Source organism: Prionailurus viverrinus, chromosome B3 (genome assembly GCF_022837055.1).
Source record: "Prionailurus viverrinus isolate Anna chromosome B3, UM_Priviv_1.0, whole genome shotgun sequence".
Taxonomy (NCBI): Eukaryota; Metazoa; Chordata; class Mammalia; order Carnivora; family Felidae; genus Prionailurus; species Prionailurus viverrinus.
The window spans coordinates 115,882,138-115,897,301 of record NC_062566.1 but is presented as its reverse complement, the minus strand read 5'-3'; the positions used below and the strand labels follow the sequence as shown (position 1 = coordinate 115,897,301).

The 15,164-nt window shown below is 41.9% G+C and overlaps 1 protein-coding gene across 1 annotated transcript in view; it reads left to right on the top strand.

Moving 5' to 3' along the window:
* Positions 1-1,608: 1,608 nt before the first annotated feature.
* The window catches only part of TMED10 (transmembrane p24 trafficking protein 10), a 39,638-nt gene continuing 26,082 nt past the window's right edge, over positions 1,609-15,164 (top strand). The window contains exon 1 of the mRNA XM_047863462.1: positions 1,609-1,888. Coding sequence (XP_047719418.1) covers positions 1,664-1,888 — 225 coding nt within the window. The 5' untranslated portion in view covers positions 1,609-1,663. The remainder of the gene's footprint in view (positions 1,889-15,164) is intronic.

Sequence of the window (15,164 nt, the reverse complement as noted above, 5' to 3'; positions counted from 1 at the left end):
AACACCTCATAAAATAATTATTATATGGCATTTGTCAAATTTTAAAATGTTTTACAGCTCCTTTATGTTTGTTCTTGTTTTGTTTGTGGGACTTCAGTTCCAGGAAAAGAACTAGATGGACTGAAAGGAGTTATAAATACAGAACAATCATTTAAATTGCTAAAAGCAGGGGCGCCTGGGTGGCACAGTCGGTTAAGCGTCCGACTTCAGCCAGGTCACGATCTCACGGTCAGTGAGTTCGAGCCCCGCGTCAGGCTCTGGGCTGATGGCTCAGAGCCTGGAGCCTGTTTCCGATTCTGTGTCTCCCTCTCTCTCTGCCCCTCCCCCGTTCATGTTCTGTCTCTCTCTGTCCCAAAAATAAATAAACGTTGAAAAAAAAATTAAAAAAAAAGTAAATAAATAAATTGTTAAAAGCAGATAGTCCAACTTCTGGGTATTTCTGTAGCTGATCAATGAAAAGCAATCAAAGTAGATGATTCTAAACTTAGGCTCTTGTGTATTCCTTTTTCATCTTCACATTTTCTTCATTCCTGACTATTTGATAGCAATAGTGGTTAAATCAAAACATGTCGGTATTTATGCACGGTATAGTGTACCATCATCACATAGTAGGTACTCAATAAATATTTGATGAAAGAACATATGAGCGGTTACCATGTACATTTACTTACTACAGACTAGCCTATTTGATCCCTAAAGTGTTTATGCATTAAAAACACGTAATTACTTGACAACGCTTATCTGGTAAATGGCATCGGCTCCATTTTTCAGACTGAACTAAAACAGTGTGTTTTATTCAATTTAAATGGAAAATACACGGGCACCAGACTGCCTTCAGTCCGGTAGAGCATTCAACTCTTGATCTCAGGGTTGTGGGTTCCAGCCCCCACCCTGGGTGCAGAGATTACTTAAAAATAAAAATTTAAAAAGAAAATACAAAATCCAAATTTCGTTGAATGTTACCTAACATAGTAGGTGCCTGAGGTTTACTAAATAAGATACACATTCAGAAAGCAGTTACTCCAGCAGTTACTTGTGCTCAAGTGCATGATCTGCGCCTACGCCCAGCTCACATTCATCAGGTATCCCGTACACCTAATCTGAGATACTGGCTCCGCTCGCCTAATAGCCAAATTAGAATCTTTCCGCTCAGCCTCTCGAAGTTTTCTTCTCTAGTGCTCAACGTCCCAGTTGTCACCAAGGCAGCAAGGTGCGGGGAAGGCACATCTGCCTGCGCCGCGCCCGGGAGGCCTTGGAGGCCGATGGGCGGGACTAACCAAGGGCCTTTGTGGCCGTTTCCTATTGGTGCTTGGTTGCTATGGTATCCCCGACCTTAAAAACTCGCGGGCACTACTTCCGGAAGTTAAAAAAGAATTACTTCCAGGGCTGCCCACACTTGTTACGGCTGACTGAGCGGTTACTAAGGTTAACAAAAATAAAACTTTTGAGGGAAACTTCTAGAAAACCGAATTTAACCATTTTAATTTGTTGATATTACGTGGTATCATATCCTGTTTTCCCTTTCAAGAGAGTTATCATATAGTCCTCGTTTATTTGCCAGTCTCCAAAATGGCGCTCACGGCATTCGGTCAGAGGTGAGTCACGTGGGACCTCCCGGTTCCGGCGCGGTAGAGGCCCAAGGAGGTGAACCGTCTCCGGCACCATGTCTGGTTTGTCTGGCCCACCAGCTCAGCGTGGCCCTTCCCCGTTAGCGGTGCTGGTTTTATTCCTGCTGGGCCCCAGCTCGGTGCTCGCCATCTCCTTTCATCTCCCCGTTAACTCCCGCAAGTGCCTCCGCGAGGAGATCCACAAGGACCTGCTGGTGACGGGCGCGTACGAGATCACCGACCAGTCTGGGGGCGCTGGCGGCCTGCGTACCCACCTCAAGGTGCGGCAGTGGGCGGCGCGGGGAGGGTAGACCGTAGGCGTCGACCGAGGATGGGGTTGGGGGGGGGGTGCGGCCTGGGGCCTGGAGGGCGGCCTGGCCTCCCTGAAGCGCGACGGGCGCGCGGTCGAGACCGCCCCCTCATCCGGCTGGTCGGAGTTGGCGGGGCGGGGCGCCAATGCCAGGGAACCCTTACAAGGGCCGCGAGGCCTTGCTGGATGTGGTGACCGCAGAGCTGGGGCGGCCTCGACTTTGGTCGTGGTCGGGGTCCTGTAAGTGTTCCGGTCCTAGTTATCTTGAACTGGAACTTGTTTCTCCGAAGAGGCCTCTGCGTGTTGAGTATGTGTCGGGCTTGGCATCATCAGACCCCCCTGAAACCTGCAGGAAAATCATGGAAGGGCTGAAGCTTACCGTGAATAATAAAACCCGTTATTGGTTGAGCAGTAGCTGTGTGTCAGGTCCTGTGCCACGTTACATATGATACTATTTAGTTCGTTGCCGTTGGTTTCATCTTCCACGTGAGCAGACTGAGGCTTAGAGCGATGTAGAGTAGATTGATGTCCGAGCTGGCATTCTTGGTTTGGGAGTTCAGTAAGGTAAAAGAAAAGGACTGCAGTCTTACACTCGCCTTGCTTTTTATTTGGAATACCTATGATTGGTTAAAGTCGATCGTTGGTCACAAAATGGTCACTCTGTTGTAGTATTTTCTTTAATGGTACCCCAGAGTTTGGATTTGGCCAATTTTTATGCAAGATTTCAACAGTATTCGTTGATGGTGACAAACTACTACCGTAATGCCAGTTTGGCCCTCCGGTGCCATTAGGATGACCAGCGCTGTCTTTGAAAAGTTAATACAACAGGATACCCATAAAGCTTTGATTGTTTTATTCATTCGGGATAAGCGCACAGTTTGTTAAGAAAAATGGGTCTTGGGGGCGCCTGGGTGGCACAGTCGGTTAAGCGTCCCGACTTCAGCCAGGTCACGATCTCGCGGTCCGCGAGTTCAAGCCCCGCGTCAGGCTCTGGGCTGATGGCTCAGAGCCTGGAGCCTGTTTCCGATTCTGTGTCTCCCTCTCTCTCTGCCCCTCCCCCGTTCATGCTCTGTCTCTCTCTGTCCCAAAAATAAATAAACGTTGAAAAAAAAAAATTAAAAAAAAAAAAAAAAAGAAAAATGGGTCTTGGACTAAATAGGAAGAAACCTTTTTACTTTTTAATAGAGCTTCGGGTATAGGAAGACCATAATTTATGTTGAAGGTATTGGAACCCAGTAGTGGTAATTATTTATATTTTATTTGGGAGATATAAACTATTTTTAGGGGTTTGCTCAGTGACCTTTTCTTTCATGATTCTCTTCAGATACCAAACTTCTGTCTGACCAAGAAAGCTGTGATCATATAATTTCAGAGGTTTAGATACAGTGTTTTGAGGGTCATGCTGCTGACTCCTCGAAGGATGTAGTGCATAGAATAAGAGAATTTGAGCAATAAAGGAGATGTTACTCTCATCTCCAGTGTTGTCCCCTCTGATTTATATTTATATTTTGAAACCCTTCAGTGGCTCACTGTTGCTCATCTGATAAAGTTTAAATTTTCCAGCGTGCTCTGTAGCACTCTTTATGATCTCTTTCTGGAGCTTTATGTATTTGATCACTCCCCATTTTGCATTTTAGGTATAAGCCACCCTGAACAGTACCCTGAACTTATTTTCATCTGATATTGTAGCTATTTGTCTTTATACCTTGTCTTTCTTATTAGATTGTTAGTATTCTGAGGGCAGGAATTATTTTCATGTTCATATTTTCCAGAATCTCAAGCATTTGGCCTGCCTTCTAGTAAGCCGTTAATAAATACAGGAAGCATAGTTTAGCTTTATGGCCTCATGTGAATTATATCGCCTCCAAGACTGCTGGAGACACCTCAACAACACTAACATTTTGCCATCACTCAGTTGGTCTCCCCACGTGTGCTTCGTTCTCTTGCTTCTAACCAGCTTAATTGGATTACTCCTGGGATCCTAAACCCAAATAAATGCCAGGCAGGCAACATAAATGAATGAATTGGGACAGATATGATTATAAACAGTGGCAGTGATGATACCTGGGAGACGCTGGGAACTGTTAATTTGGGGTAGCCAGTACCGGTCTCTTGATGTAGGCCTTGATGCCACATCTAATTTTTCACATGAAGTCAGAAATCCAGGTTTTGATGTGAAATCTCCTGATTTTTAAATGTCATCAACTGATTCAAATTGGTTTGGTTATGGTTTGTTTGCAGTTTTATAGAGAAGAGTATGGCCAGTCCACCATAAATACAGTACCCAGACTCAATACTTCTCAGGGTCTTGCCACACTTGTTTCATCGAAACTGCCTCTCCTTCTCATTTTATGCTGAATTTTTTTTAATGTTTTTTTTTGAGAGAGAGAAAGCAAGCACGAGTGGGGGAGGGGCTGAAAGAGGGCGGGGAACAGAGGATCTGAAGCAGGCCCTGCGCTGATGGCAGAGAGCCCGACTCGGGGCTCAAACTCACGAACCAAGAGATCTCCACCTGAGCCGGAAGTTGGATGCTTAACCAAAGTCGGATGCTTAACCGACTGACCCGCCCTAGTGCCCGTATGCCGAATTGTTTTAAAGTAAATCCCAGATATGGTATTTCAGTCTTGCACACTTCTGCATGAATTCCTTTAAGCACGTAGTCACGGTGTTATGTGGCTATACTCACTCCTCACAAAATTAATAATGCTATCCAGTAGTACTCAATTCATATTCAGGTTTCTCCACTTGTCTCAAAAATATGTTTTTAAATTAATTTCTTAGATCTCTCAAGTCTTCTTTAATCGAGTCTTGGCAGTTGTACTGTCAGTTGTCCGTAAAATGTCCTACACTGCGGCTTTGTCTGTTTACTTCCTTGAGGTATCATCCAAATAGTTCTGCTCCCCGTGTTTCTTGTAAAAGGAATCAGCTCTAAAGATGTGCTGCAGTTAGTTTCAGGTTTATCTTTTCGGTGAAGAGTACTTTGTGGGTGCTGTATGCCTCATGCGGCATCGCAGCAAAGCACACAGTACTTTCTGTGCCTCTCAGTGCTAAGATTGATCAGTGGGTTCACCTTTGTGTTAGCGTCCTACTGCTGCTGTAACAAATCACCACAAACTCAGCTTAAAATGAGACACATTTATTTATCTTACAATTCGGAGGTTAGAAGTCATAAAATCAAGGTGTCAACAAAGCTGTGTTGTTTCTGAAGACTCTAGGTGAGGGAATCCATTTCCTTGTCTTTTCCAGCATCTAGAGACTGCCTGCATTCTTTAGTTGGTGACACTTCCCCCATCCTCAGAGCCTGTAATAAGTATCTCTAAATCCTGCTTTTTCTCCCTCTTTCCCACCGTCTCTCTCCCCCTCCCTCCTCTGCTTCCATCCATCATCTCCTTCTGATTTTCCTGCTTCTCTCTTTCCCTTATAAGGACCCTTGTGATAATCTCCTTATCACAGACCCTAATTTAATCACACTTGCAAACCCCCTTTTGCCATGTACTATAACATTCATGGGTTCTGAGGATTAGGGTGTAGACATCTTTGGAGGGGTGGGCATTATTCTACCTACCTAAGGTGGTAGCAGCCCAAAGTCTCCATTGTAAAGCTTCTCATCATTCTTTTACTTCTGAGTCTATTGCTGACTGTTGTGCGAATTTATTGTTTCATTAAGGTTGTGTAATGATGATTTTCTAATTTTGTTATTCCTTCCATATTTACTAGCTGGAATTCTTTTTTTAATTTTTAATGTTTATTTATTTTTAAGAGAGAGACACAGAGTGCGAACAGGGGAGGGGCAGAGAGAGGAAGACACAGAATCCAAAGCAGGCTCCAGGCTCTGAGCTCTCAGCATGGAGTCTGATGGGGGCTCGAACCCACGAACCACACGGAGTCTGATGCGGGGCTTGAACCCATGAACCACGAGATCATGACCTGAGCTGAAGTCAGACGCTTCACTGACTGAGCCACCCAGGTGTCCCTTAGCTGGAATTATTCTTAAAGAATTCATCAACTTTTAAAACCATTTGGTTACCCTAAAATTTTTAATTCATGTAGAAAAGGCAGGATAAATGCAGAATTCATTCCTTCTAATTGACAATTTTCAGAGTAAGAGAGAGTTGCCTTTGTCATTTCCAATGTAGTCTGAAGGTGTTATTTTAATGAAGTACTATACTGAAATCATTTTTTGTTATTTCCATTTTTAGAGTCATTGTTCTTATCACTTGCATTCTTTCTTTAGGCTCACATGTCCCTCTGGTTCCTGTAGCCTTTTATTTTAACACAACCCCATTAGGGTTTGATAGCTTCCCTGTTTTGTGGAACAAGGTATCCTAGGCTCATCTTTCGTCTGCGCAACCACTGACCTGGAAGTGGCGGTTCCTCCAAGGAGTTCTGTCCATTTTTGTGGGGAATGGTATTTTAGAGACCACAAGCTGGGTGTCATTTTAAAAAATGTAATATACTGTTCAGGCCACAGAACACTTTTGTGGGCTTGATCCAGTCCCTTATCACGGTTTGCAACCTTTTTTCATAGCATCTATTCACTTTCTTTTAAATTTTGACCACTTGTGCCCCACACTCTGCCCAAGGATTCTCTGTGCATCATTTCTGCTTCTGAAGTATACCTCTCGAGTGAGAGAATCTGATTGGTTCAGCTCTTTTTTATACGCCAGGCCACATTTCAGGTTTCTCACAGCCTACTGACTGTCTTCTCTTTGGTGGTTTGTCCATCCTTGGTTCAAGCAGCCATGGTTTGGGCTGAGGTTAAGAGGGGAGCTGGAGGCTTTCTGTAGTGTAAAATTTAGCCAACCGGACTTGGCATTTCGTTGTTGCTCTGAATAAGGCAGTCTCTCTCATAAGGGTCTTTGTGAATATAGTGCCTCGATTGGCCTAATGCACTTTCTTCCTGTCAATGTTTTCATGTATCACTGTATGTTGTAGTTCTGTGTTTATATACACAGTTTTGTGTTTTCTTACATAGACTCTAAACTCCTTGAGCAGAGATTGTATTTCATTCGCCATTGAAATGCCTGTCTAATACAGTGCCTGGCACATAGTACATAGTAGGACTTCAACATCAGAAATTAATGGACAAATGAATTGGCAGTGTCCTAGCCGTATCTCTGATTTTTTTTCTCCTCTTCCTTCCTCTTCATGTCTTTCCTCCCACTCCTGACTCCAACCGTACTGAACCTCGTGCAGTTCCTTGAATGCAGTGTTCTCTTAATCCGGACCAGTGTTTGGCTGCACACCCCTTCTGTGCCTTCTTTATAACCTGTTTGCCGTGGCACTTTTGATGTAGCATGGTGCTTACTTTGTGAAGTCTTTCGTGTCTCATTCATCCCTGTGTCTTAAGTTCAATGTACTATATACTCATTATTGTACAACTGAGTCAAGTATATTAGCCTTATTAAATAAGAGTTGAGTGGAAAGACCCTGGATGTGGAGTTAGACAGATCTGAGTTCAAATCTCAGCAACTCCACCACTTAAATGGTGTATGGTCTCGAGGGAATTACTTAACCCTTCTCCTTGAGTCCCTGATACGTGACAGGGCGATGATAGAGCTCATAGAAGTGTTGGAAGGACTAATTGAGGTGGTTCTTTATTATTCAGGGGATTTTTCAGGTCATATATATTATTACTCTTTTGTTTCCTCTCTTCTGAATGAAAATTGTCAATCTCACTCCCCTGTCGTATGTCATTGCGGTGACCTGATAAAGAATGTTATAATGAGAAGAATTCTGAGGATTTTGTTTGTGATTCTCCTATTCATGCAATGAATATTTTAATATTTAATATATGCCAGACCTAGCTGGGGAAATGGGGATGGAGAGCAGACGAAACTCTTGAGTTCTAGTTGGAAACAAAAACAGGTTAAAAAAACACACACAGTTGCGGCTAGTGACAAGTACTATAAAGAAAAATCAAACACTAGGGGGTAGGGAGTAACAGAGGGGTAGAGCATCTGAGTGGTCAGGGAAGGCCTCTCTGAATGGAAATGGATTGAAATGATGGGCGGGACTCTAAAGATTTCTGCTTCAGGCCTATATTAAGATGTGCTTTGTGCTGAGATTTCCAGTGAATTTATCCCATACCACCCTTCCCTGGTTTTTTGGGGTTTTTTTTGTTTTTTTTGTTTTTTTTTTTGTTTTTTTTTTCACAAAATGAGGCTAACTCAGGCTGAACAGTATCAGATTTAAAGACTTTGCTATACAAAATTGAAGCAGGATGTATTGACTCATCATTTATAGTGAATATAGAAATTTTTTCATTGCTTCAGGCCCATAATAAGAAGCCTGTTGTAGGAACTCAGAATCTCAACTCTGTTGATTTTGAATTGAAAACCACATTTTCATTAAGACTAGATGATATCATAATAGTTTAATAAGCTCCAATACCATTTATCATTTAGAATGCTTACTAATAGTGCAAATTGGAGGATGAATTAGTTTTAGGTGATGAGATGAGTTGTTGCCTAAGGGTGATTTGTACATTACAAATAGTTTACAGAGTGCCAAAAGCAGTTGTGAAGAGTTGTCATAATCATCACCCAAAAGGAAAGAAAAGCCTAATGGTAATAATTGAAATGATTTATACTTTTTCAGCCTCTTCCAAATAATCTAATTGGTCTAACCTTTTTTTCATTGTCATTTTTTCAAGAGTGCTAATGCTAATTAATAGTTCATTTTGCTAAATGTAATTATTTTTTATTTGGATGTTATACCCAGTTGTGGTGCCAATCTTTCCCAACTAGCTTATAGATGAGAAAGCCAAACAGATCATTTGAGGAGTTCAGCCTTGAGTCATAGGCCTATCATAATTTAAGCCTAAAAATGATCAAGAAGTATCTTGGCGGCTGGGAAACCATGGCTTTTAACTGTTTCCACCCCCAACTGAAAGCTGTATGAAAAGATTGGGGTGTGTGTGTGTGTGTGTGTGTGTGTGTGTGTGTGTGTGTGTGTATATATATATATATATATATATGTACATATATATATATGAATGATATAGTTTTGAGATTACTTTATTTGGAACAGTTATTTCCGTTTATTATTACTGGAATCTATACTGAGAACTGATCTTTTTCTGTTGAGAAAAATCTGTCTCTTTTAGGTTTACATGTGATGTGATTATCATCCAGTGGGTTAGAAACAATTCAATAAATAGGTGGTTTGGTACAGAAGGCCAATTGGTACATTAACATTTAATAGTATCAAAAGCTAGTTTCTTTTTGTAGTATATTCTGATTTCTGACCTTGTGTTTCCTTCTCTCTAAAAGGTAAACATCATGTTACTTCATTTAAATTTCTCTTATTCGGTGAAAAGTTGTCTACAGCCTTCTCTGTTTTGAACTGACCTAGAGAAGGGGCTGCTTAGATGTTGAAATTGGTGAGGCGCCTGGGTGGCTCAGTCCGTTGAGCTTCCCACTTGATTTCAGCTCAGGTCATGATTCCAGAGTTCTATCGAGGCCCATGTCTGGCTCAGCACTGAGCATGGAGCCTGCTTGGGATATCCTCCTCCCGCCCCCCACCCCCCACTTGTGCTCTTTCTCTCTCTCTCTAATAAAAATAAATAAATAAAAATAAAATCAAAATTGCTATGCCATGTCTTTATGATGATTTCTGGAGACTGTGCCTAGTTTCTAGGAAAATGGAAAAGATTTATAAAGGTAATCTAGCGGGTACAGTGTCTTCTATGCTGTTTCTTGTGTGAATTGCTGACTGGTGGTTGATCCTGAGCCATTGCCCCCATATGCATACTCAGTCTGGCAGCCTGGACAAGTAGAGCCTTCTGTGAAATCAGCTAGCTGGCCACGGACCAGAATTTGGGCTCCCAAACAAGCCTCCAACTTGAGGGAGGTTGATGTCATCTGCTTTATCCTGTGCCCCCAACCTCATTGTTCAACGTAATGTGTGGGAAATCAAGGGACTAGTTGTTAAGAAAGAACAAGGCTTTGTTTGTGCCTGAAAGGGTCACGCTGGAGGTTTTTACCGTAAATAACTTTGGAACAGTATGAAAAAAAACATTTGATCTGGCTTCACCCCCGCAGTAGTATTGTTAGGGCAGCAACTGCTCTTTCGTTCTCATTCCCCTCCCTTCCTCCCTCTTTCTTACTTTCTTCTTCCAACTTCTCCTCCCTCCCATCACACCCCCCCCCCCATCCCTCCACCCCCACCCCCACCCAGTCACGCATGACTATGTTGAGTTAATGTAGCAAATGCTGATAGAAGCAGGAAGAGAGCATCTATCCATTATCATATACAGTGCCTGGAAATTTCCTATCTCTCTCTCTTTTTTTTTTTTTTTAATTTAAGTTTATTTATTTATTTTGAGAGAGACAAAGATAGCACAGGTGGGGGGGGGGGGCGGCGGGTTGAGGGTGGTTGTGCAGAGAGTGAGGAAGAGAGAATCCCAAGCAGGCTCGGCACTGACAGTGCAGATCGCAACCCACAAACCAAGAGGTAATGACCTGAGCCGAAATCAAGATGCTTAACCAACTGAGCCACCCAAGCACCCCTGGAAATTTCTCATTTCTAGTTTTCAACACTTCTACAAGTTGCCTCAAGCAATACTATGCCGCACTGCATCATTGTTGAATTGTGTTGGAAGTTTGAAAGAAGCTAGTGTTGTTTAATGCTGCTTGAGGCCTTTCTAAGTTTGACTTTGTTCTGGGTAGAATCTACATGTGATCCTTGGATTTCAGGGATGCAGTCGGTAGACTTGGTTGGTACTTGCTCTTGCTTGAAAGATCAGGGTAAATTCATTTTATGCCCATTAGATATATAGCTTCTAGGCCATCTGTTGCCTGTGTTCTTCAGGTTTGAAAACATCGGTGACTTGTGGTAGCTCACCTTTCCTGTGGTGATGGGAGATGATGAAGTGTCTGTGTGATGAGATGAAGTGAGGTGAATGACAGGCATTGTGAAGTAGCACCAGGCTACTCTTGACCTGAACGTGCATCTGAAGGAGGGTCATCTGCTTCCGTACTACAGCGGGCTACAGGTAAGGGAGCCACAGAAAGGGAAACCAAGGATGAGGGGAGACTACTGTACTGTTTTTCCAGTCTAAAACTACAGCATCTTCAGTGACTTGGTGTTGTCTCTGCTTTTTTATGTCTTAGGGTAGTAGATCCCATGGCTCAAGATTCACTTGTGAACTTTTACCAAAAGAAGGGTAGAGGCAGGCCTGCAACCGCAGATCATGCACACACAGTCCTCTCTTCCCCTCCCCTCCCCCTGCACCTAAGGTTGTTGGGTCCTGCTTGTAGGTTATTACTTGGCAGGTTAAAAAAAAAAAAAAAAAAAACACATGCAAGAAACGCTGGTGTCATCTTGTATTTCTTACTGTAGCTTGTTAGCAGCTAAAAGGTTTCATTGAATCCTTGCTTCGTCAGACATTTTGTCTTCAGGTCCCAAATCTTGCTGCTGCTTCCTTGAGAATGTTGCCTTTTGTCTTTTTCTCTTTCCACGCGGTAACTATTTGGGCCATAATTATCCCTGAGTTTAGTCAGGATAGTGTACTTTATAATATAGTTTGCCATCTAGTAACACTATTAGGTCGAAAGTATGGTTAGTGACCTAAATGTTTGTGGAGTTCTGAGTTACGACTAACAAATAGTTACCATCATGAGAAAAGGACAGTAATAGTAACACTTGAGTGCTTGCCACATGCCAGACGCTCTTCTAGGCACTTTACATGTGTTGAATGAATTAATTAACCAATTTATTTATTTATTATTTTTTATACCTGCATTAAATTTGATCCTCACAATAATCTCACAGAGTATGTGCTATTGTCCTTATTTTACATATGAAGAACAGAGAGAGTAAGGAATATACCCAAAACTTTACAGCTAGTAAGTGGCACAATTGTGATTTGATCACAGACCTGAGGTCTGACTCTAGAACATTCAGTCTGTTATCCTGTACTGTCTTTCAAAGGGAGAAAAGGATACGTGTTTCTGTTTTAGTTCATTCTTATCAGTGTATAGAACTTGTACAAGGGTCCTGATGTTTCTAAATTCCTGAGTTAGTCATTCAGAAGCTATAATGATAGTTACCTTTAAAATAATATGCACACATTGTATAGTCAGGTGTTCTACCACAGACTGTCAACCTGAAGATGACAGAGTCCAAGTAGGAGCCTAATGGAAGGAAATTACATCGTCAGATTTTCACCATCTACAGCAAAGCTGCAAGCTGATTGACCTCTGCTGCTATGGTAGCCTTCCTGGAAAAGACGCATGGGTTTTTTTGTTTGTTTGTTTGTTTGTTTAATTTGAGAGAGAGAGATTGTGTACACCAGCAGGGGAGAGGGGCAGAGGGAGAGAGAAAGAGAATCGCAAGCAAGCTCTATGCTAAGCGTGGAGCCTGATGCCCACCCAGCTCGATCCCACGACCTGGGATCATGACCTGAGCCGAAATCAAGAGTCAGATGCTCAACAGACCCAGGTGCCCCTGTTTTGTTTTGCTTTGTTTTGTTTTTTAAACATTTTCTTGGGATTGGTGGGGTATGGAGCTGATTCAGCAAATGAAAGCAATGTGTGACCTGTGTCAATACAAAGACAGACTTGCCACCTTCCCTGTGGATCATATGTTATTTTACAGGAGTAGATATGGACTTTGTCCAAAATAACTATTTGTATGTCCCTCATTAAAGTTTGTGAAAATGCTTGATGCTTGCTTGGCTCTGAGTAGCCTATAAATTTCTTGAGAATCTGCAGACACATGTGTATATATGCATTTGATTTCATCTTTCTGGATAGTATTTTTTTAAAACAAACTTTAAAAAAAATTACTTATTTATTTTGAGAGAGAGAGTGCAAGTGGAGGAGGGCAGAGAGAGAGAGAGAGAGATTGAGAGAATCCCAAGCAGGCTCTGAACTGTGCGCCCAGAGCCCACAGCAGGGCCCGGACTTAACAACTGTGAGATCATGACCTGAGCCGAAATCAAGAGTCGGACCCTACTCAGACCCTTAACCAACTGAGCCACCAAGACGCCCCTTAAACAAAATTAATTTATTTAAGTAATCGCTACACCCCACATGGGGCTTGAACTCACCACCCTGCGATCAAGAGTCGCATGCTCTTCCGACTGAGGCAGCCAGGTGCTTCACAAACTTTTAATTGTAGAACAGTTTTAGAGCATTAAGATGTTATTATTGACTAACGTTCATACTTTATTCAGATTTCTTTAGTTTTCACCTAATGTCCTTTTTTTGGTTCCAGGATCCCATCTAAGATCTTTTACATTTAATCATGTCTCTTTGGGCTCCTTTAGATCATGACACTTTCTCAGACTTTGTTTTTGAAGATCTTGTGAGTTTAAAGGAGTGTTGGTCAGGTATTTTGCAGGATGCCCCCACCCCCCTTGGGATTTGTCTGATCATGTTTTCTTTATGATAAAGCGGGGAGTATGGGTGTTGGGGAGGAAGCCCACAGAGGTAAAGGACCATTTTCATTACATCATATTAAGGGAGCATGCTGTCTGCATGATTTATCACTGTTGCTGTTGATCTTGGTCATCTGGCTGAGGTAGTGTTATTGTCAGGTTTCTCTACTATAAAGTTACTTTTTCTCTCCCGTTCCTTGGTGTGCTGTTTGGAAGGAAGTCCCTATACGCAGCCCACGCTTAAGGAGTGGGGAGGTCTGCTCAGTCTTCTTGAGGGTGCTCTTTTCTACATAAATTGAGTCTTCTGCCTGGGAGATTTGTCTCTGTTGAATACTTTATATCAGTATGGATTCATGAATATTTATACTTTGGGTTACAGTCCAATACTACTTTATTTTGTTGCTCACATTGTTTCAGTTTGGGCTGTTGGGAGCTCTTTCATTTGGCTCCCGTGGCCCTTTAACATACCCTCCTTCTTATTTTCTGTTTTGTTTTGTTCTGTTTTTGAGACTTTCTTACTATCTGGCACTACAAAGTGCTACAGACTCATCTTGTATAACTTTCTGCCCCAGTCTGGGATCAGCCATTTCTACGAGAATCCCTGCTTCCTTTTATTGGAGAATGAATGGTATTACAAACCAAGATCTGGGTAGGTAGTATTATTTTTAAGACCTCTCTTCCTGGCTTTTTTTTTTTTTTTTTTTTTTTTAACACTATTGTGGTTTCAGCAAGTGGCCAAAAGTAGTTCCAGTCTTCTTGCAACTTTTAGAGTAAATCTGGGAATTCTGTGAGCAGTAAGAGGGGGGTGGGCTGGGCAGAGAACCCTGGCACAGGAGCTGTCGTCTAGGTCCTTCAGGTCCCACCTTTGCATTAGGTCAGGCACATCATTATAGAGGAGCACTAAAAGTACTTATTCGAACTGTATTTGTATATTTAGCAAGTTTATGGTTGAAATTGGAGAGTGATATTGGTCACTGTCCTTTTGCAAGGACCTTCCTGATAAATTGTTCTTCATGTCTGGTTCCAGGAAAATTATCTATCATCAGAAAACAAATGATGTGTAACCTAACTTGGTTCTCTTATAGTCTTTTAATCTTGGCTTCCAGAAAACTTAGAGCCAAATTTATTGTGTACATATCATTTGCTGGATTCAGGTTCTTGATAGTGCCTATTTGTTTCTTCCTGCAGGTGACTTCTAATTTCTTTTATTCCTAATTGCTTTATTTGCCTAGGGTATGGGCCTAAGCTTCTTAAAGATCCTTTTCAAGTAGGCAGCGTATTATCTTGAACGTTTCATAGAAGAAACGGGAGCAGGCTCCAGGAGCAGGACCTGCTCAAGAACCTGTTTTCCGGCTACTGCCTGGGATGGTCCAAGAAAATCCAATTCTTAAGGAGTTTATTTTCCTGGTGACCTGGATTTTCACTTATTTTGACAGTTTCAGTGTGAGCATTTACATATTCTTGACATCAGCTACCCTGCATATAGAATTAACGCTTTTTCCTTACTTACTAAGTTGTGAACTTTGGTTTGCTTTTCTTCAGAAGGTGTTATCTAGAACAATGCTGTATTACTTCCCATTCCTTGATGTCATATGGGTGAATTTTATGGTTTGATATGACCTTTGTTTAATTGAGAATCTTACAATAAATATTATAAAGGAAGTAAACTTTTAAGGGCTTGCTGTTAGTGGCTGTTATTTATTGTATTACCAAGGTACTTTAGTAGAATTTAAGGAAAAAAAGTAGAATCTCTCAATTCTTGAGACACCAGATGACTTTTTAAGGTGATCTGTAATTAGAACATTTTAATTTGAGGAAATTTAAAACCATCATTTCAGGATTTTAGGCTTTGCCAGCTCTG